The sequence below is a fragment of the Diceros bicornis genome, chromosome 16, assembly GCF_020826845.1.
Source record: "Diceros bicornis minor isolate mBicDic1 chromosome 16, mDicBic1.mat.cur, whole genome shotgun sequence".
In the NCBI taxonomy this organism is placed as follows: domain Eukaryota; kingdom Metazoa; phylum Chordata; class Mammalia; order Perissodactyla; family Rhinocerotidae; genus Diceros; species Diceros bicornis.
The window spans coordinates 61829539-61853687 of record NC_080755.1 but is presented as its reverse complement, the minus strand read 5'-3'; the positions used below and the strand labels follow the sequence as shown (position 1 = coordinate 61853687).

General features: G+C 36.0%; 1 protein-coding gene across 2 annotated transcripts in view; it reads left to right on the top strand.

The window, feature by feature from the left end:
• Positions 1 to 24149, top strand: part of NETO1 (neuropilin and tolloid like 1) — a 106517-nt gene that overhangs the window by 68365 nt on the left and 14003 nt on the right. For both annotated transcript variants that reach the window (XM_058556616.1, XM_058556614.1), the window contains exon 7: positions 8576 to 8804. In XM_058556616.1, coding sequence (XP_058412599.1) covers positions 8576 to 8804 — 229 coding nt within the window. The remainder of the gene's footprint in view (positions 1 to 8575; positions 8805 to 24149) is intronic.

The window sequence follows — 24149 nt, the reverse complement described above, 5'->3', positions numbered from 1 at the left end:
ATTAAAGTAATGGCATGTGACGAAATAAGATCATGAGTGTGGAAGTTGACGGTGAGTCATTAATCCAAAGGCCTCTGTAGGTCCCCGCTTAAGAGCCTGGATTCACCCACAAAGCATTAGTGATACATGTGTCCATGCACATGATCAATAGCCAATCTATGGATTAGAAAGGTAAGGTGACTCTTATCTGAGCCAAGCTGGGGACTAGCCTGTAAGTGCGATCTCCCCCAGGGAAGAAAGCACTCTGGAGAAGCACGGCTTACAGCATGGTTATGCACCACTTCAGAACAAATACCACACGTGGCAGGGATATAACTTATTTTTCTCAAAGTCATAAGGAGACGTTTTGCTGCAGGTTAGCACATACACAGCAGGTCAGCGTGACTTTGGTTTTCTGGGAAGAAAAGCTTATCTTCAAAGGAGTACTGGTATTGGCGTCAGAGGAAGGGAGACATTCATCCCTATCTTTAAGGGGTGCGTTCTTTGCCTTGGGAAAACGTTTGAAGCAGAGTTATAATGCGTGTTTGGTGGGCCGTAAGTCAGGCTGTTCTGGGAAACAACAAGTTTTAGGCCGAATCAGGTTTAAACCAGAGTGGTTTCCCCCTATACCTCAAAATGTGAAAACTTATTATTATTATTTTCATCACATGGCAGAGTGTGAGGCAGGAATGTGACATGATCAGATCTGCATTCTGGAAAAATAGCTTTTCCCTGTTATATAGGGACAGAAGTGTTAACACTGCAAGCAGAAGACTCATAGGAAGCTAATCCCAGTGATTGAGGCCAGGCCATGATGGTAGACAGATGAAGGAATTATTCAAGATAGATACAGTAGAATTTGGCGGCTGAATATTCAGGATGAGGGAAAAATCAGAGTCACGAGGAAGTTGGTATTTCAAGAAATATTTTTGTCTTTCTTCACTCGATTTTCCCGTGAATATGTCTCTGGGGTTTGCATATAATTTGGAAGTGTAGCACACTTTCCCCAAACTTCCTTACTGAGATTCAGAGACCGTGGTCCAGGTTGCAGCTTTGCCACTTGCAAGTCTCTTTACATCTGAACAAATCTTTGAAAAAATCAATTGCATTATGAAGAAAGATACAGTGATTCCTCCTTCAAAAAAAAAAAAAAATCAAAGGCATAAAACCCAACCCACTACATAGATTATAAGGGAGCTAGATTACAGTTTATTATGCCCTCTTACATAACCTGTGGGTTCACAGGCAAGTGCTATTCATTTTCCTTAAACTCTATGAATGAAAGATTTTTCTGGATGTTTTTTTCAACAGGAAGCATTTGAGCGCCGCCTCACTGTCGTAACCAGCATCTTTGTCCCTGAGGTCTTAAAGACAGAGCTTTTATGGGAGTATAAACACACACCATTTTTTTCCAGCTCGTAAATAGGCTGTCTTTTGTGCAATGCCAGACCAACAAGCCCGAGTGTACCTGTCTGTTACAGAATTTGGCATTCTGTGACCCAAAGGGGAAGTTGCCCGCAGAGCTGGACAAAGATGGTTCTATTGTGACAGGCTTTCTCTGTTAAATTAAAGGTTAGAGGATAGGAAGTGGCTTTGAATAACTGTGAAGAAAACCAAGAACTGGCGATGCTGCCTATGTGGGCTTTCTATTTTTATGGAGTTCCTAGAAGCTTATGAGAATAGACTATCAAAGCACAGGTTAAACCTGAAATGGCTCATGGTGAATATTTGAATGATAACTAGTAATTGAAACATATTGCACAATGAAATTGCTAAATAGCTTACTTGGGTTCTATTAAAATTTATATCAAGTATATATGTCTTCTTAGCCTTTTGGGAAATATAAAACATAATATTTGATCTCTCCTTTGTTTGAGAATAGTAATACAGATAATCACCTTTAATTAGAAAGTGATTAATCCAGATTCCTTAGAATTTGGAACACCAAAGCCAGAAAGAATATTAAAAGTTTGTTACTGATTAGTTCATTTAACAGGTGGATAAGCGGAGTCAGATAATGAATTTCTATATGGATTGACAATGAGATGTAGAAATATGCCTCTGTAAGCAACTATTTGGTATTTATACAGATTCTAGAGCAAGGATGGTAGAAGAGTATTATGGTGTTCAGTTCTGGATCTGGTCCAGAAAAGAATGTTGGGTGATCAAATCATGGTACCTATTTGAATGTTAATTCCATGCAGGCTGGGGCTTATTTATCTCTAGATACCCAGTGCCAAGCAAAATGTCTGTCATTCACTTAAAACTCATGGAAAAAATAAACTGATATGTACCTAGAAAAATGGACCTGGTAGCAATCTTCAAACATTTGAAGGACTGTCATATGACAGAGGAATAAGAGGATAAGGCTTAATCTGCGTGGTTTTAAGTCCTGCGATTTATTTGAATCCTGGAAACTAGAGAAATACAGTTTCGGTTCAATATAGAGAAGGTTTTTGTTTTTGTTTTAAAAATGGAGCTGCCCAAAGATCAAATGAGATTCCACAGGAGGAATCCAACTAAAGTTTGGCAGGGATTTTGTATAATAATTAAAAAATCAAGTCATTTTTGGCATAGATAATATTAAATTCCCTTTAAGACAAAAACTCGATAACTCTATGATAAATGACTTGCCCAGATATTTGGCCAGTTAGTAACAGAGCTGAGAGGCAAGATCATCTCCTGAGTCCCAGTCCAGTGTAATGTTATAGAACCACACTATTTGGGGATATTGTCAAATTTGTTAAGACAGGAAAAAAGATACTTACAAAAGTACAAATGAAGATAATTAATTTAATGATTAAGGTCTTGGGAGAATAAAACTCTAGCTTTTAGTAATTACCCATCATTTAAAATTTCAAATTAATTTTTAATATTTTGTCAATTCAAAAATGTTTTGAATAAAATTAAGGTAAAATAAACATAAAAACTTGACAAATATAATGTCAATATTTTGTAGTGAAGTTGTGTTAAAGTTATATGATGAAGTTAATTGTTGTAGGCAGAATCTCCAGACGACACCAAGATTCCCAGCCCAATGGGCCTGTGACTATGAAAAAAATATCACGCACCCAATTATGCTAAATTGCCTGGCAAAAGGGGTTTTGCTGATGCAGTTAAGGTTACCAATCAGTCGACTTTTAGTTAACTAAAAGGGAGTTTATCCAGATAAGCCTAATCTAATCACACGAGCTCTTTAAAAAGCAGAGTTTTCTCTGGCTGTGTGCAAAAGTGGAAGTCAGAGAGTCAGAGGAACTAAGAACGTTTTCCAGGAGATAAAAGTGATCCCTGGTGAATGGTCATCAAGAAGACAGGGACCTCGGTCCTAGAACTGCAAGGAACTGGGTTTTCAGCCTCATTCGACCTTAGCAGAGAACATGGCCAGTCCACAACTGCTTCTAACCTACAGAACTCAGAGATAATAAATGGGTGCTGGTTAAAGCTGCTCAATTTGTGGGAATTTATTATGGAGCAAGGAGAAAACCAATGAACAGACGAAGGGTAGAAACCATAATTGATTATAACAACAAGTTTTAGGGTTCTAAAGATTGAGTCTGCCCTCACTATCTCCAAAAGTGAGAAGAAAATTGGGTAAACAAAAAGAAAATTTTAACTGGTTAGGTAACTACCAATGAAAATGTATGGTTCAACTTTTTTTTTAATGAAATATGTTTCTCAACAATCTCCAGATGTTGGAGGGTTACTCAGATGGACTTTAAATATTTTGATACTTTCTATGCATAACAGGAAATCATTTTATATTGTTATATCAGGATTTGTGATAGAATGTGTTTTTTCAACATTACAGAAAAGAGTATGATATTCTGGTTTTCTCCTCCAAATAAAAGGGATACTGCTCCAAATTCATGGGTTAGCCTACCTGAAATTATAAGGCCTGGCATGTCCGGTCACAAATAAAACAGCAGCCCAGAAGTCCTGGACTATACACTTTTTAGAATATGGCTTTATTTATCAAAGTGTAAAGTAGTTTGAAACCATGGGCAGTTTTTCTCAGGCTGTGGTGTGTTTGATTTTCATTTACCATGGAGAAAACTGTTCTGGTAAGTCCTCAATTAGTGCCCCAAACAATGTCTGTTATCTGCCTATCATTGTGTCATAAGGGGAGGAATGGTTGGTATTGAATGTTTGTTTGTGAATATATTACCTAGTAAATTGTTAGCTAGAATTACTTGCTTTAAGTATACAAAAGGGATTCTGCTCTCCATATTAGTGTGATTTGGAAGATAGCTATTACTAGAAATTGCTTATATGTTCTGAAGCTTCCCATGTCCTGCTCAATAAATCATTGTGTCAGCTCAAACTTTGTGATCCATTAGAAAGAAGAATGCATCAAAATGATTCACTGAAAAGAGATTGTAATCTGACTATTTTACTGGAGTTATATATTATTCTGTTTATCATTTTCCCTTTTCTTCAGCGGAGAGACTGAAGAGCTTTCTGCAGTTTTCTACCTCAAATAAAAACCCTGTCATGTGACTCTCTTCCCCTCGGTGATATTATGGCGCAAGCTTTAAGCTGACCAGATAGTATCATTTAAATAATCATATCAGAGGGCTTTTATAGGGTCACATATATATATGATGTATACTAGAGCTAGTTCGGGAAGCTTGATCACTTTTCTGGCTAATGGCATTTGAGTTTGGCAGTAACAGCTCTGCACCCAGTAAAACTAATACCCACTGGAATATTTTATTTCTTTTCTTGAAGGATTTAAAAAAAAAAAAGACGTTAAAAAAATAATTGAATGCTTCAGAAGCGAATATCTAAAATCTAGTGACTGTAATTGTTCACTTCCTCTATAAATAGTGTTCTGTCTAATAAGAACAGCTTTTAAATTTAGAAGGTAGTTAGACTTCAGTCATTGCACTTCATGTAAGAATGCAAATCCATCACCTCACATGGAAAATACGGATATTCTCTAGAACTGTCAAATGAAAACACATGCGCCAAATATGAAAATGACCTTTCTAACTATAGCAATACTCTTCTATAAAATAATCATATTTTTTAAGAAAATTTAAGACAATTGTTTATTTCAGAGGGACACATTTATTTCCTTTGAATCTCATTTGTATCTCGATACTCAATGTGTTTCTTAGCTGCTTTAGGAGAATGGAAATGGTTTTGCTTTGCTTGCTTATTTATTTATTTTGTTGTAGTTTGTTTTCTTTAAGATTATAACTTTCTTTCTGGAATATAAGTCTGAGAGACTTTTCTTTTTTTTAAACTTCATATGAGGCTGCATAGCGTGGTAATAAGGAGCAAAAAGTGTCAGGCAGATCTGAGTTCAATACCAACCAATCATTTCAGGGCCTATGTCACTTTGGGAAAATTTGGTTTTTCTAAACCTCAGTTTTTCATCTTAAAATGCTTATTACAAGTGTCTATTGTTGAGAGATTTGAGTGAAATAATGTAACCGAGCAGAAAGGGGCTCGTTCTGCTCACCGCAATCCAGTGTCAATCAATTGGAAACAAGCTGGTAGTGGAGAAAGGAAAGTTTATATGATTAGCAAGCATATTCGGAAGCTGGCAGACTAGTGTACTAAAGAACCATCTTAAAATCATACAGAATCTTGAGGCAGTTACATAGGGGAAATGGGCAGGGAAGAGGGGGTTTTAGGGATGTCAACGATCTGGTTGATGGACTTCAAGCCACCTCATTATCTCTTTCTTCTGTCATTTGTAATGAGTGCCAACACAGATTTTCTTTCTGGAGGTCGTCATGTTCCTGGGGAACTCAGAGAACAAGGTTATCGTCTTATCACAGCTGGGAGATATATATAAGCAAGAGTTGTAGAACTAGCGGATCATATATTTTGCAAAAGCGAAAGGTGCTTAATCATCTAGGCTACGTGCAGGCCAGAAGGCATTCATGGAGACTAGTGAGTCAGGGTCACAGTCACAATATTGCTGCCTTTCCCTAAGATGGCTTCCCTCATGCTAACCTAAGATCTAGCTGTTACAATAATGCAATAGCACAATGCCTTAAGGTATTGCCAATACGAAACAAATAACAGATCAGCACTTTCAGTTGTTTTCTACATGCAGCGTAAGAAAGAAATTTGAAATAATTCTTCAGACAGGTTAGGCCACTGAAACACTTCAACCTGAAAACATCAGGCTATCAAATATCTTTCTTGAAGTAGTCAAACGGTTAAGGAATTATTTTTCTTTCTTGTGTGCATAGTGTTTGGTTTTTATAACTTTGTAAGAACACTGGAGGGAGGGGTTACTTTACATGACACTCAAAACGAACCTTTCCACTTACCCCAACCAGTGTTTTCTCCTATTGGTAACTTTATATATTTACAATTGAAATTGCATATTCTTTTGAGGGCTAATAAAATATGTTAGATTTAGTGTATAGTATTTGAGAATATACTTCTTTATTTGATTTTTGCTGCATTTAACAAGTTTATTACCTTATAGGAGCACTTAGATTTTATACATATTTGTATGTTTATAGTGTTTTCAATTTGTTTACTTTTAGTCAGGATGGGGCGATGTGGTGTGGTGTAAAGAGCCTTAAAACAAGACGTAGGGATTTTGATCCGATTTAAGGTTCCCACATTCACTTGCTTACTATCCTTCAGCAGGCTGTTTTGTCTCCTTTGCACCAGCTTCCTGGTAAAGGTCATCTGAAAGACCCAATCTCTTTACAAATCCATGTGAAAAGTGGAAAATCAAACTAGTTAGTAAAAACTTGAAAGGTTTAATATTTTCAGACATGCCTTCTAAAGTGGTCATTTTTGGAATTTTCTGGATAATTTTCAGGAATGTAACATTTGTTTGGAAGAGTAGATCACAGATGGACTATGTGAGTAATATTTGAAATTTCGATAGAATAAAATAAAGCAATAACTTGGGAATAAAGAAAATGTAGGCTTTCCTAGTGTGTTGTTGTATAAGGCTGTAGTGATGGCAGTTAATATCAAGTCAGCATCAAAGTATTTGGAAATTTTAGGATAGCTTCTGTCAACTGAGGAAAAATCCACTACAATTCAAACAGCAGATTCTTATTTAGGCAATTAAAATTGCAATTCGGGAGACACAGATTCAGGTAGAAACCCAAAATGTGCCCCAAGGAAGACAAAGGAGAGAGGGTTTATAAAGGCAAAAAGAGATAAATTACACAGGTTGTTCTGCAAGATTTGTGATTGGTGCTGGCAACAATTCTTACTTCTTGGCTATATGTGACTGCTTGCTAAGGCCATCTCTAAGGTAAAAGTTCTTTTCTGTGGGAGGAAGCATATTTCTTGAAAGAAGGTCAAGGTGACAGCAGTGAAGCACAGTTCAAAGTTACATTCCCTCTGGGTAGAGGCGTGCAAAGAACCACTTCCTTAATGGTCTCCTGGCTCCTTTTTAGAAGCCTTGACATATGTTACTCCATTTTGTTATCTCTGTCCACACTTCCAACTGAAATGTTACGAGTTGCCTACATATGAAAACCTCCTCACCAATAAAGCATGATAAAACTCAAACACTTAACGTTGTTTCTCAATTTTGTGCGTTTCCCCCCATTTCTCTGTTTTTGTTCTTCTTCCTCAAACTTACATGAGGATTTCCTGACTTGGGACTTCACATTTTATTTTAAGTTCCTTATAAGTCTGCAACATACTATCTTGTGCTTTTATGTCATAGTTTAGATTTATATTATAAATACTTTCTTTTGTGAATTATTGCATATAACTTCCCAAAACTGACATTTTATTATTTGCTTGAAATACTATTTGTTTGAATTATTTGCTTGTGACTTTTTAATGCACATGGGAACAAAGTCAAATAGCGTCTGTTGATCATAATACAGTATGTCTGAAGCAGTGTCAGATTGTGGAAGGATTACAGACTAGGGAGTTAGAGGGGCCTCCTTTCTCATTTCCAACTTATACTATCTGACTCTGTGTTTCCTTATCTCAATATGACAATAAAACTTTATGGAGCTGTTGGGAGTATTTAAAAATAACCTATAAAGTAAGTTGCACAGTACTTTTTACTCATTAAATGTTAATTTAATGTCATTAATTAAATCATTAATGTGGACTTAGCTAAATGGCTTGACTGTGTGTTACAGTGAGAATGATGATGGATTAGCTCTGTTGTTTTCTTTTTTTTCTAATATACTCTACCTCAAAAATGAAGTAGTATAGTTATTTACTAATTTATTTCCAAAATGTATGGAAATAAATAATTTCTATTAACGCCAAAGGAAAATAGAGATGATTCAAAAGATAGTCTTTGATTTCACTTTATTTTACTTAAACAAACTAATGAAAACTAATAACTGATTCCAAATAAGTTATGAGAAGAAATAAGGATCATTTGGGTAAAAATGGTCAGCTGTGGGAAATGGTATATTTAAGTAAAGAAAGGGTAATAATACTTGAAAAAAAATATTAAGCACAATTTGATTTTAGTCATGCGTCTTCTTATTATCCACAGGGGAAAAACAATAAGACTGATTGCAATCAGGACTGTCTTGTGAGACTGAGAAAGAGAAAGGACGTTCTGGGACTTACAGAACTCTTTCATATTTTGATTCAGGGAAATTATTGTATCTTTGTGGTTGTTTTACAGATTTACTTACGATTCTTGGACTATGAGATGCAGAATTCAAATGAATGCAAAAGGAATTTTGTGGCTGTGTATGACGGCAGCAGCTCCGTGGAGGATCTGAAAGCTAAGTTCTGTAGCACCGTGGCTAATGATGTCATGCTCCGCACAGGGCTTGGGGTAATACGCCTGTGGGCAGATGAGGGCAGTAGGAACAGCCGATTTCAGATGCTCTTCACATCGTTTCAAGAACGTAAGATTCTCTGCATTTGACTGTTTGTCCTTCAAATGTGTCATATGATACAAGTCTCCTAAGCTGTTCATGGTATTTTCTTTATGCAGTTTCAGCACAGCAGTGTGTGCCTTAATAAGTGGTTAAAATCACTGAGAGGCTCTGTCCTTCATTTTGATCCATTGACAGGAAGGAGCTACATATTACATTTTGATTAACAATTTCAGCATCTGCATCGTAGCCTTGCTAAAGACAGTTCACATCCTTCAACTGGAAATGATGACTTTTGTTTGTCTTTGGTTTAGTTCGTATGAAGCATATGGAATTGACACAGCAGCTTGTGATGAAATTTGAGTTTAAATCTTGAAAACCTACATAAAAATATTTGAGTTCTCTTTAGTAAGCTTCTGTTGCAGTCCCATTGATTTCAAATTAAAGCAGGCAAAGAGAAAATTGCTTGGGAAGAGAGTAAATAGAAAAAGCTTCAGAAAATATTTAAAATGGCGCAATGGGTGATACTCAGGATTATGTGCAAAGCACAGCAATTTTACAAAATTATATTCTCACAAATAATGAGTCATATTAATAGATATATTTCTGGAGTGTTCTTCAGAAACCTTAAATAATTCATGTTTAATAAATTTATACAAATGAAAAATAATCCTGAAAAATTCAGCTTTAAGGAATCAGCACCTTGTAATTTGAAACTATGCATTTTTTAAATAGAAAAGACAATAAAATATTTTGGAAATTTCAAGGATTTCTCAATGATAGGCATAGTAGCCAATATTTTTTCAGTTCATAAATGTTAAATATATTAGGCAATTCTTTTACATATATAGCAAGTAGATAGTTTTGTCTTTAAATTCCTCTCTAATTATGCAGTTGGAGAATTCTAGGGCACAGAAGAACTGAACATCACTCAATCTTTCTAGATCTTGATACCATCATAGAGTGTGTTAAATATCTCTCCCAACATTATCTCAGATTTAAACAGCGTGTTACTATCTACGTCCTCATTACAGTAGTTGATCAAAGTGTTAGAGGCGGTACATCTTTTTTTCAGCAAGGTATTTGGCCAAAAAAAGATTCTTGTCATTTTCTTGACTAGAATATGAAGAAATTCAGGCTGTAAGATAGCAAATTTGGTGTTTTCACTGCTGATTGCTCTACCGTTTCCAGTAGATGGTGCCTTTGGCGAGGAGTTAGAGTGTACTTTATTAAATATTCTTGTCAGTCTCAATAATATATTGAGAACGTTTATCTAATTTAAAAGACACAAATATGGAAGGGCTAGCTAATATGGGCTAACACAGGGTTACTAGGAGTCAGAATTGACTTGACAGCACTAACAACAAGCTAATATGTTAGATGATATAATCAAGTTTTAAAAAATATCACAAAAATCTGCAATTTTTATCAAAGCTACACCGTAAAATGTAGTAGGTATAAATTAAAATACATATTCTTATGTTTCAAATATCAAGTAAATGACAATAGTATAGAGGAATCTTGACTCCTAGGACTTCCTCAGGTTTTATTTCATTCAAACTCAATATGAGCCAATACTTTTTGTATAATTTACGAAAAATATCTTATGCAATATTAGCTTATATTAAGAAAAGTGCAATAAACAGCTCAAAGAGGGTAGTCTCTTTGACTAAGAGACTGCACTAGTCAGTGGGAAGCTGCACTAGTCAAAATGCAAATTGCATAGCCTGTTCTTTTCTGCATATTGTTAATGGGGAGGAGAGGAATCAATTACAAGAGGCTGACCAGGATGCAGAAGCATCCAGAATTGTGAGAAAAGGCCAGAGGAGAAGGAATACTAATATTAGAGATTTTTTTTTCTTCAAAATATGATCACTACCTTAGACTATGTGCGGTAATAGGGATTAGTGTCTGAAAGGTAAGATGATGTTTGTTAAATTAATTGTAGGGAAACATTTAAATGCAATTTAGGAAAAAATGTCTAGTTCATAGGAGCTGTGATATTCCAAAATTGAATAGATTCCCATCGAGGATATAGACTCTGGATAGAGGGGTGATTTGGTTCAAAAATGGATTATCATCTGGCTTGAATGGCACAGGGAAAATGTCTACATTAGGTAGGGGAAAGGACTGGCTAAGGTCCGTTTCAACTCTAAGATTGATTCAGTTCTATGAGTCTTTAAAATTCTACTTATACAAGAAATGGTGAATTATAGCATATTGTGCATATATGATTAGAAATATTTCTATTTGGGCTAAAAGATAGAGCCTCCATGCGTGTAATTAAATGATCTCCAGAAGTCACTCAAGGGGGTGGACTTTTCAATGACTAATCTAGAGGAAGAAATGGGACCTTCTTCCTCCATAGGAAGAAATCACCCCACCCTTTACGTTCCTATACAGTGGATGGGTTATCACTCTCATTTGAATGATGAGTATTACAATGGCATTCTCTGTGAATCTCTCATAAATTTACAATAAGCTTTGATTGAAACAAATTTATCCTCTGTGTGATGGTGCCTATGCAGTTTTGTTCTGATGTTTTTTCTGCATTGGCCATCATTGTGCAGAAGTCTACCATTATATGCCTAAGATCAAAGTCATCCTGTGATGAAGTATGTGGGTGTAGACCAAGGTTTTTTTTTGTATTGAAATCAAGATATTACAGATATGAGATGAAAATTTCAAAATAAGAAGTAGACCTCAATCAATGCTATTACTCAGAAATGGGTGGTTCTAATCTTTACTCCGTACATACCCACACACATAGATTACAAATGTGAAATCAATGACTAGCTTTGTCTTACTCAAATAATAAGAAACCACCTTAATATTTTTCTTGGTTCCTACATTTATAAGATAGTATCTCCAGTGTAGTGTTGAGAAACACTTAGAGCGTATTCGACGATATTCTAATATCTGTCAAAATCTATGTTTAGGACCATGGAAGTTTTTTAGGGGTTAGAGGAGAGCTTAGAGGCAATCTATTTTGATCGCAAATATTTTGTGAATTCAAACAGAAAAAGATAAGATCCAGAAAAGTTAACTGGCTTTTTCTGTACCCCTTCAACCCCATGCTTAATGATTTGTTACCAGCACTGTGGCAAGAATGTAAGGTTTGATTCCTAACCTCATAAAGTCTCTTGTGGATAACTTTGCCACTTTTGAGTTAGGGACAGAGCTCCTATTTTCTAATGATGGTGACGATGATGATGATGATAAAAATAAGTAGCCTTTATGCATCACTTATATAGGTCAGCATTGTTTTATGTGCTTTACAAACTAAATTCCAATTCTTCTGTCCTATCTACTTCATCTTCTGTCTACATATCGTGCTTACACGCTATAATCATATAGTATGCCACTTCCACATGACTACAAATATTAGACTAAAATAAAGTTATTATGAGGGTCTTCTGGAAGATACTAATCTTGGAACTAATGGTGCAAATAGGAATATATTTTCAAATCATCATATTTTTACGTTTCTATCTGAATAAGTTACAGAAAAGGGAAAGAATGAGGCATGGAAATTCTTATTACAAAAGTCACCAGACTTTTAGGTTTCATATGCACGTTAGAAGCATTTTATAAAGTCTGAATTAAATGCCAACATTTGCAACAACAAAATATATTCTATAATACTGATTTTAGAAGAATATAAGATCACTGAATAGAAGTATTTACCTTCAACTGAGACTTGAGAAATGCGTCTTGCCTAGATCGCTCCCATAAATATCATACTTCTGCCTCTACTGTCTTGCTAACTCTTCACCTCAGCTTTGTCTGAGCTCTGCTGAAGATTGCTGCCCTGATTAATGATATTATACTGCCGTTGGCTGCTGCTAAAAAATGTTTTCTTCAGACGAATAGTATCCAGACTACGTCCTATACAGTAATTTTGAAACCTGGGGACAAGAGAGAAAAATCAGTATTATTACCAAATGGGCACTGTCTTATTTAATTAGGTTATAGTCTTTTTAATACCCTAAATGGCACTTTGCACTTGGATTACTCAAAACACTCAGTTTACTCTTAAACAATTTATCCAATGAAGTCACACATACGGGTGCCCCAAAAAAGACCTCAAAAATTAAGTATTAATTTTGGCTTATATTCTTTAAGAAACCAACATTTAACATTTAAATGTATCCTAAGACTAATGGTAGGATTTATTAACCATTGCAATTAATTTGCTTTCTTAGATCCAAAATCAACAAATATTAGGGAAAACAAGATTAGAAACATACTTGTTGATAAAGAAGAATGAATCCAATTTGAGATGAATAAGTGATACACTGAATAATTCCTACATTGATTATAGAAACTGTGCTATATTTTATTTTAGTTACTCAATTTGAGTGCCTATAATAATATAGTTTTACATATTTGCATCATTTTTTATAGTCACTGATCTTGTTCTAAAGAATCATCGAAATTTGTAAAAATTTTGATTATAGTTAGTATAATTTAAATTTTGAGTATACTTTATATATTATACATGAAAATTCACAATCAATTATGATAGAACTGTATATTTAAGTATGGAATATACATAATGGAAATATTAGTGAAATGTGCCTGTTCACATTGAGTTACCTGCCAAATTCTCTGAGCAAATCTTTTTCTGGGCTACATGAATTTGAAGTAACTAGAATGGATAAATAACGTGAATAATATCTAGTTATGATTTCTGAAGTTCCATCTTAGCTACTCTTCTGCTCTCATTTAGAGTTTTGCACTTAATATCCAATTAATGAGCAGCATACTTCTGTTAAAAACAGACATGCAAGTAAAGAGAGATGAAAAGCAAATTGTCCACTTTAAGGTTGTGGGGAAATTGTTTACAATAATTTGCTAAAATGAGATAATGTATTTAGTTTCATACTAATTTGTAACAAAAGCTTATTGAGTCAAACTAAAGATTTATTTACAATAAAGAAATATACATACAATAACATTTAAGTTCAAAGAGGAATTGACTTAAAGGTTTCTGTGGAATTCTGAGATAAATCAAAAGATTCCCACCTCTTGTTGTAGAAGCCTCTTATAACCCCCTCCCCTTGAGATAAGCGGAACCTCTGAATAGCTTGCGATATCATTCAGTGATTAACTGACATTCTACAGCAAAAGTTATTTTGCAGATATAAATAAGGCCCTTAATCAATTGACTTTGAGTTTACCAAAAGAGAGATTATCTTGGGTGGACCTGACCTAACCAGTGAGCTCTCTAAAATAAAGTGAAACATGAGTCAGAGAGACTGCTGCCTGGAGGAAGAAAGTGAACAGGTAGATTGTGAACTGCCTGCCTGTTAGAGGGGTGGACTCTGGGAGCTCAGAGCATCCGTGGCTGACAGCCGGCTAGAAAGTGGGACCTTAGTCACACAACTGTAAGGAACTGAATTCTGCCAACAGCTTAAATAAGCTAGGAGGAGCACCCTGAGAACCAGATGGAAACCACAGCCCCAGCCAACACCTTGATGGTACCTCATTAGATAGTAGCAGAGGATCCAGTGCTCGGGCTGCTGGAATTATGTGATAATAAATGGCTATTGTTTTAAGATACTAAATTTTTGGTGATCTGTTACACAGCAATAGAAAATGACTGCGGATTTTGGTTTTGAAACAAACACCTGAAATGTGAAAGCAGCTTTGGGATCAGGCAGGGGTCATAGGTGGGTTGAATTTTGAGGAGCATGATGTACATGCTCCTCAAAAAGCCTAAATTTCCTCAGACTGATGGTTGGTAGAAATCTGGACTTGGAGGACTACTGGTGAGGGCTCAGCTAGAAGTGAGGAATGTGTTATTAGAAACTGGAGGAAGGGAGATCCTTGTCTTGCAGTGGCAGAAAGCTTAGTGAAATTGTGTCCTGCAGAGATGTGACAAGCAGGCTTGTAAGTGACGAGCATTGGCTATACAGCTCAGTAAATTACTGAGAGAAGTGTTGAAGGTGTAGCCTTGTTTCTCTGGCTCCTTATGGTAACATGCAAGAGGGAGGAAATAGTTAAAGGAAGAACTATTAAACCAAAAGGAATCAGAACCAGATGATTTTGAAAGTTCCTGGCCTCTCCAGGTGACAAAGATGTTAGACGTCAGAAATGATTGCTGAAAGTGTGGCAGAGAGAAAAGGCTGAATGTGTGACTGTACAACCTTTGCTAAACCATCAGAAAAATCAAAAGATCACAGTCTCTCTGATTAAAAGCCCCTTTCAAGAAGTTACAGTGTCCCTCACAGACCCTCTAAGTCAAACTAGGGGGTCTCCAGGAGAATTAAGAGCAATGACCTTCAGCCATCTCAGCAGGAGCCAAGAAGAGAGAAAAGACTATCTTGAAGAGATTTATGGGTGTGGCATTTGTCTAAGAGAGCAAAACCCAGTGAATTTCAAGCCAGGCCCAAAAAGTTCTTGAGAAAATCATTTCTGCAGAAACATCGTCAGCTTGGACTGAAAGGGACAGAGAGAACCACATGAGGAGAAGTTATTGGCACCCCAAAACTCCAATGACATGAAGCAAACTGATAAAACTACTCAGCTGCAAACATACGTTATCTTCCATGAGACAGGAAAGATGACTCATCAGAACCAAGAGCTGTGGAGGGCAAAGTCCATAGCTACAGAGGATTATTCCTAGAACCGGAAACATAATCAAGAAAAATCCAACATTTACCCTGTTGGATTTCAAAACTGTTATGGACCAGTGACTCCTGTTTACTCACTATTCTCCCATTTTTAACCAGAATCTTTGTAACTATTATCCTTTGCTTGTCCCACTGTTGTGCCTTGGGAATGTTGGGGTAGGTAGCTTGTCTCTTTGATTTCGTGGATCTACACATGGATCTACAAGTTCAGATCCCTTCAAGGACTCACCTAGGAGCTTCATCTGCACCACATTTAGATGGTTAGAGTTTGAACTTTGAGTCAATGCTATAATGGGATACTCTTGGGAGCTTTGGGAAAGGGTGAATGTATTTTGCATCTACAAGGGAAGTAAAGCATTGGGGGCCAGCAGGTAGACTATGGTAGGCATAATTTTGTGATGACCCCAATATTTTCACCCTCTGGTATACAAGTCTTTTATATATTTCTCCCCTTGAGTGTAGGAAGAATCTGTGAATATCTATCATGCCATGTTCATGTTACATTATATGGCAAAAGGGATTTTGAATAAGTAGTTAAGGATCCCTAATCAATTGACTTTGAATTAATCAAAAGCAAAACTATCCTGGTTAGTCTGACTATATACAGAAAATATTGATAATGATCTTTATGCCCTTTTAAAAGAAGGTCTAAAGGTCAGGGGTGGAAGAAGTCAGAGACAGTCTAAGCTGTAGCAAATACTCCTGCTGGCCTTAAAGGAACACATTGCCATGTTATAGAAAGGGCCATGTGGCAGAGAATGGGGGGTGGCCATTAGGGCTGAGAATGTCCCCCTGTTGACGGCCAGCAAGAAAGCAAGAACCTCAGTCCTATAATCCCAAGGTTCTGACTCCTTCTAACAACCTGAATGAGCTCATAAGAGCTCTAGATGAGAACCCAATCCAGCTGCCACCTTGATTTTAACCTGGTGAGACCCTAAGGAGAGAACTCACCTGACCCAGACTTCTGACCTACATAACTCTGAGATAATAAATGGATGTTGTTTTAAGCCAGTAAGTTTGCAATCATTTGTTCCTCAGCAGTAGAAAACTAAAACATATTTGTGTGGTAATGATGTGTGATTTTTAATGCAATAGATAATACAAATGTCAGTCTACATATGTTACTTAATATACTACTTAAATGTATTAATTAATATATTGTTTATTAATGTACAAATTACTATTCCTAAATTTGATAGTTTAGGAGATGTGGCAAGATATAATTGTAGGCAATATAAGGAAAATAATCACTCCAAACATCAGCTTGACCCTAAAAGTTGAGTAACTACTAATGTTTTATTAACTACTAATGTTATAATTAATGCCAGTCATCAACAAGTTTTCTTTTTGATACTTATTGGTATTCCTCCATTCATTCTTCTGTTCCTTCAGTGAAAATGTAAGCAGCCAGGCACTGATGGCACAAAGATGAGTAAGATGGTTGCTCCTCTTAAGGTGCTACCACACTCATTCAAATTAAATTCAAGAGTGTGACTCATATCAGAAGATGTTCATTTATAGCTGGTACTCTGTTCCACACTCCCACCACAAACTTCCTCATATACGTTAGTAAATTATCCACTGAAATGCTGTATTCTAAGAAGCTAGTTCTCTTGCAGAGTTTTTTTTTCCCCTCTAGCATTTGTGTATATTAGTAGGATCTTCGCCCTTCCGCTACAGTGATTATTATTTCATGGGTCAGTCTGGTAATATTTTCTTGTCTGGAACGTGGTTTGGCCTGCCACCTGCCTCTTGTGTACCCAATTTGCATTCTGTCTTGGCTAGTGCAAATTCCTAATTTTGTAATATACAAGTAAACTTGTCATATCTATCTTCTCAATACACTAAACTTGATGGATACCAAAGGGAAAAAAGTATATAAATTGTGATTTGATGATTAATGTAAAAGTGCACGTAATTCAGTAACACTGAGAATATACACCAAAAAGTGTTGATAATAATCAACTCACAACAATAATATTTAGTTTTCCCTCTAGAAAAAGCAAGGCCGAACACATATACAATTTTGGGGTAAATGCTAAGAGGGAAAGGCATTGTATTCACTATGAATTTCGTCAAGGAAAGAAAATTCTATGTGCTAGAGGAAGAAATGTTACTAATTACAACATAGACTAACATGTAAATTGATATATTACTGATATAGAGCTCCATGGCTCACCATTATGAGTTAGTGTATTTTAAAAAGACTATTTTATTAACAAAGGAAATATTTACCTATGTGCATCATACAGCAGCATAAATACCAGATGGCATAGGTTTCAATATCAACAATACATAAAATATGCTGGGTAAATTGCTGAATATGTGTCATATTTTAGCACATCTGTCTAAAGTAGACATAAAACACAGTATGGATAAGAGAAAACATCACTATATACAAACATACAAAACTTAAGATATGTATTAATAGAAAAAATTAAAATAAAAAGGGAAAAGCTGAACTGGAGAACAGTTGACAACATAAAGGACAGGCAGTGGTTAAATATTCTTATCCTGTGAAGAATAAGAATTGTGTAAGTCAATAAGTTGTATAAACATACCAATAGAAAATGGGGCAAATACAGTGAAAAATTAATTCACAGAGGAGCATAAGTGGCCTGTTGGTATAGGAAGCAAACACCTATACATATTAGTAAACAGAGAGATGGAAATTCCAGTAGGAGTGAGACGTCATTGTAGTCTATCAAATTGTTAAAAAACATAGCAATAATGTAATTCTTAGTTTTGGAGATGGTGTGGTGAAATGAAAACGTATGTATGCTGGTAGGAAAGTAAAAGTTTTCTGAAGGGCAAATTAGCACTATATATAAAAATTCTAAAACAGGTAAAAAAGCAAAAATACGGTCTCACTTGTTGATCTAAAAATTTAACCTAAGAGTATATACTAATGATGAGTATGTGTAGACTCATTTAAAAGATGGAAATTGCTTAAATGGTTTTTAAATGGTTCTTGGAACGTGCATATATTCTTTTAACTATTAAGATGACATGTTAGACTGATACTTCCTGACGTTGAACTATGTGAAAAAATAACATTCTAAAATCAAGTAGTAAACAAAACACATGTACATTACAAATATACTCTTGTAAACATCTGTGAAAAATAGTTAATATACAGTATCTATTATATATGTAATACATATGTGTAGAAGGCAATTCCATTAAGGTAGTAATAGTGATTACTTTCAGGTGATGAGGTTTTTTGATTATCAGTATTTTATGATTTTTCTACAATGAAAAGTTATGGTTTTGGTAAACATTTTTTTAAATTCAATAAATATAACTTTGATATGATTTTCTGAAGGGATTTATTAAATCTAAAGAAACAAGAATATATACATTATTTTCTACATTGGGAAAAATAAGATTAATCTACAATTTCAGAAAATAATAACTGATCAACAGAGTTTTTTTGGGGGGTGGGCGTGATAATTATGCCAACAGCTGAGGATGCCACATCGCTATCTAATGACCTGTACTTTTAGGATAAATAACCACTACAGTCTACACTAAAATTTGTCCACTATTTACCTGCAGGACACACTCGACTGGTGCCTTATTTGCTGCATGGCAAATGCTGATGGCTAAACCCACGTTTCTGCAGTGTCCTTAGGATGTTAGAGTTAGCGTCAGCCTTTTCTCTCCCAAGTGGTATGAGTAAATCTTTGAGTTCGCTCTAATATTGTAAGTGATGGCAATAATTAGAAAATGTTGCTTTGGCACATTTCACAGCTAATTGTGACACACGAGCTGTGAGTGTCCTAGTTGAAAACTTTTGCTCTTGCACATCAGAGTTCTCATTCTTTACTTTTCCCATTTCCCACCTTTCCTGCCTCCCATTGCTGTATTGTGCAGCCACAGCTACGACTACAGAGGCTGGGAGATCAAGGTTCTGATTACCCTGAGAAATCAACTACTAGTTATTGCGGCCACAACAAATTTAGTGCTTAAAACAACACAAATATATTATCAGAAATAGTTTCCCTGGGCTGAAACCGTGGTGTCAACAAGGCTGCTGTCTCTTGGGAGTCTTTAGGGAAGGACGTTCCCTCCCCTGCCAAGTTTCTAGAGCTGTACTCCTTGTGTTCTGTGGCTCGTTAGCTCCTTCTCCTTCTTCAATGCCAGCAAGGAGACACCTCATCTCTCTCTACTTCGTTGTTGTATCATATTCTGTCCCTCGGCCCTCCTGCCTCCCTCTTACAAGCACCCCTGTGATTACATTGGCCCCATCTGGATAATCCAGAATAATCCCCCCACCTTGAAACCCTTAATTTAATCACATCTGCAAAGTCCCTTTTGCCATATAAAGTAACGTGCACACATTCTGGGAACTACAACGTGGACATCTTTAGGAGCCATTATTCACTTACCACAATAGGTTTGATACTTCTCTTTTGTTTTTGCTTGTTTGTTTTTATTAATCTGATAACTTCTTCATCTGAAATTATGAAAAAATAACGTAGTTGACTTGAAGACCAAAAGTACACAATGCGAGCTAGTAATGGCGTATCTAAACACATGTCCAGTTCATAACCTACTATTGACTAAATATTCTTCTATATAAAGAAATTATTAAAAAATCAAATATTTTTATTACTATAGAAAAAAAACACAAAAAGGGAATGCAACATAAAGATATGAATATATAATTTTCGGCAAGTATATCTGTGTTTAGAATTTTGAAATTAACGTTAAACATTTTCAGAAATGAAATTACAAGTCAGTCATTTGAAAAAAATTGTTTTGTTGTTGAAAAACCTGAAATTGGAAGAGAAAATGTGTAAGAGTACCCGCGTGGTGCCAGTCAATTAATTCTGCCACTTTCTTACCTGTAACACCTTGACTTTAAAAGCCTCAATTCCTTTTCCAGAAAATGGAGGAAACATTACAGGGCAGCTGTAAGTTTTAAATGCATGTGTCTGGAACAGAGCAAACGGTGAATAGATGGTGGCTACTACTCTGTCTATTAATGGGATAAAAACATACGGAAACTTTTACAGTCAATTGTTTCTTACTTTCATGTATAATGAGGCTTTTGAGCAAAGGACAATGACATAAAATTGTCTAATCCACCAGGGACTCCCTCTTCCCTCTCTCCTTGTTTTTAAGCATTTGGTTGAGTCCAGTTGTACCATAAAGAAAACAACTGTCAGAAATATCTTAACGTGGAAGTTGATGGACATTTGTTACTGACTTGATCATTTAACTCAAATAATTGAAAAAAATTTAAGCATGTACGTATATAGTTTAGTGGAGTGATGGATTTAAAATTAATTTCCTCAAGTAATTTTTTAAACTAAAACAATTGTCTTAATTTAAATAATTTAGACTTGTATGTGCATTTGTTGAATTACTTAGAAAATTTTGTAGAATTTTCATTGAATGTTCTAGATCAATATTGTCTTCAAAGTGTGGGTCTGCCGGGGATCATGTGGAGAAGAGTAAAGGCAGCAAATTCGTTGTAATTTTTGATAGGATCCTTGGGGATAATATATATTGACCTCTTTGATTTTGGCTTTATAGCTACTGTAGTTTATGTCTATCACTAAAAATAGACAGTATATGTTTGTTGCATGAAGGCAGAAAATTATTATTCTGAATAGTTAGCCTTTGAACTAGCTGAATCACAAGCTTGAGGTTATGGTGTTCAATTTATTCTCCACTCTAATCTTTATTTACTGCAATTTCCCCTTTTGGGAGTTGGCATGTTCGACAATGAAACTAAATATAGTAACTTGAACACAACAGAGTGTCTAAACTAACCAACTGTTGCAGATATGTGTGCATCAGTCATGAAAACAAACGCTGGGCCACGTATCCAAGTCCTAATAATAATCAGAGTGCAGACCCCAAAGAAACATAACAGCCTCCTTATTGTAATTGTAGTCATGGCTAATTGCATACAATGCATAAATCATTGTATAGCTGACCCAAGGCAGACATAATCATAGTATAAAAATTGGTGATAATTTCCTGGAATCAAATAGATGCATAAATCATGATGTGGTTCATGCCCTACTTGCAGAAAGAAATAGTCTACCATGGAATATAATTTTCTCATGAAAATGTTTCTCTTTTCTTAATATGATGTCTTTTGGAACAGTAGGAATATGCAATTCTAGCAGAAAGATTAGGGGAGGATCTAATAAATGTGAGTGGGATTAAATTGAAATTTGTGCACAGAATTTCTTGTATTAAAAAATATTAAAATATGTCTTACTCAATAATACTGGATATTTTGGTCGATAACTAAGTCACATTGGAACATAGAGTTTTCAAAGCAGATATTGATCTTTTAAAAAATATATGAAGATGATAAAGGAGATGGAGAGAAGAGACAAAAATCTATTTCTGGCCTCAAATCTGGTCAGCATCTTTCAAATAAAATGTCATCTTCTCTAATTATGTAGCCAAAGGGCCATTTTAAGTTTGAAGTGTGGTGGCAGGGGAACATTTTCCATTTATTTTGGGAAAAACAAAACAAAACATTTGTTTTGGGGGCAATGCTGATGGCCAAATATATTTAATTTTTTTACATTTTCTTTTTCTGTAATTAGAACACCATGATTAAAAACGATCCTTAGCAGCAAAAGCTATCCATTTTTTGAATCTAGTTTTTGAAGTCTTTGAAACCTTCCTGAGATGCTTACTCACAATTGAGATCTCTGATGTTGTAGACATTTTCTTCCATCAAATTCATTGAGAAAAGTTTAGCTATTCCTCAGAAATTAAAATCATTGTCAGAATTTAATGAGAAGATGTCATGTCATATTCGTTTTACTGCTTAAAGAATTTTTGTTCTGGTATCCAGTCAGTGGACAAGCACTTATTAAGCACCTACAAAATGGCATGTGTTGTTCTAAGCCCCAGCGATAGAGTCGTGGACAGAGTAACTCCCTTCTCTCACATTCTTATAACAGGAGGTGAACAATGTACAGGCGAGTTAATTAAAGAGGATGAACTCATCTTAATAAGTGCTGTGGGAAAAAAAAACAACATGGGGTAGCGTGGTGGAGGATTCGGATATGAGTGCCCTGGGGTTGTGGTGGGTGATACGAGAGTTCAGGAGGAAGTTAGGTAAAGATTTTGGGCAAGCAGAAAGGGTATTTAGGAATTGGGGATTTAATCTAACTTTATCAGGAAGGTTTTGGAGTGTTTTAAACAGGAGTGAAACACGTTCTGATTTACACACAAAAATGACCATGGTTCCTCTGGCCGCTGTGCCCATGGATCCCTGTAGGAGACCAGTTGGTGAAAGGCGGCTTTGGCTCAGCTGTACCAATGGAGACGTTACCAGGAGCTCAGAGTGGAAACAGAACTGACACAACTGAAGGCCAGTTTGGTCTGGGTGTCGGGAGAAAGGAGTCAAGAATGATCCTGAGCCTTTAGCCTGAACAGCTGAGAGGATGGGGATAGCTGTGCCTCATATTAATGTCAGGAATGCGTGTGTGGGTGCGGGGGCAGCATTGTGGTGAGGAAGGAGTGGTTAAGAGGAGGAGGGTGATCTTCTGTGAGCCCATCCAGCCGTTTGGGGCGGTAATTAGAATTTCACGTGGAGATGTTATGGAGAAATTCGAATATGTGGTGTAGATCTGGATTTCAGACAGGAATCAGAGCTGGAAGCGTGAGACCACAAGAAACCAGTGTCAGAGACTCTGAATCTGATCGAGATCCCCCAGGAAAAGGCTGTGGACAGAGAAGAGAAGGGACCTCCAATGGCCCCAGGAGCCTGACTACACGGTCTGAGAAGGCAGGGGGAGAATTGTTTTTGTCACCTGAATTGATCAAAATTGTTATTGAATAAAAGTATCTGAGTTTTCAAGTATGCTAGATTTTGCTATTGAGTATGAATTGAATACCTAAATATATAATGTAGATATTTATCACATTTGCATATTTATAATGAATTTAAGCTTTATTTCCATCTCTCAGGCAAAGAAAGTGATAGACTCTAGAGCATCCTGAGTGTCAGAAAGTTTTAGTAAATCAATGTCCTCGAGGCTGATAAAAGTTGAATTCGGGAAATGAAGCAGGGACATGTAAGTGTCCTCCGAGCGATCCATTTTCTCATCCCGCCGCTGGTCCACACATTTCTGCGACCATTTCCATTCCAATTTAAGATCCAATTTAAGACTGGGAAAGAAACGGAGAATAATAAAGAGCAGAGGCTGAAGACCCAAAGGAGTGAGTGTGTGTGAGTGTGCACGTGTGTGTGTATGTGTAAGGCTGTGCCGACGCAGGCCAGCACACAGCAGGTGAGCTTTTGACAAACTAAAATTAAAAGGGAAAAATTTGGGGGAAGCAAGGGGAATGTGTGTAGAGAGAACGAGATTTGCGTCGGGAGCTGGGAGACTTGAGGGGAAAGATCCGACCTTAAACTCCAAGCAGTTACTTAGATACTATAATGATTTTTAAAGGAAAATAGGATCAAGCATCACTTCTATTTCCAAATTTTCTTGGTGATGTTCTTTGACTTTGAATTAATCTACCAATAATAGTTTTATTAACCATAAAGTACAGGTATTTGAAATATCAATATTTCAGAGAAAAGTCTGCCAGTTTTTATTTCTAGTTTGTTTTACTATTTCCTAAGTAGTATTTAGAGGATTTCTGGATTTAAAAAGAAGGGGCGGGGGATAACCCTAATAGTTAGAATGAGATCGTTAATGACTTTAGCATTAAAATAGCAATTATAAATTAAAAACCTTTTAATTAC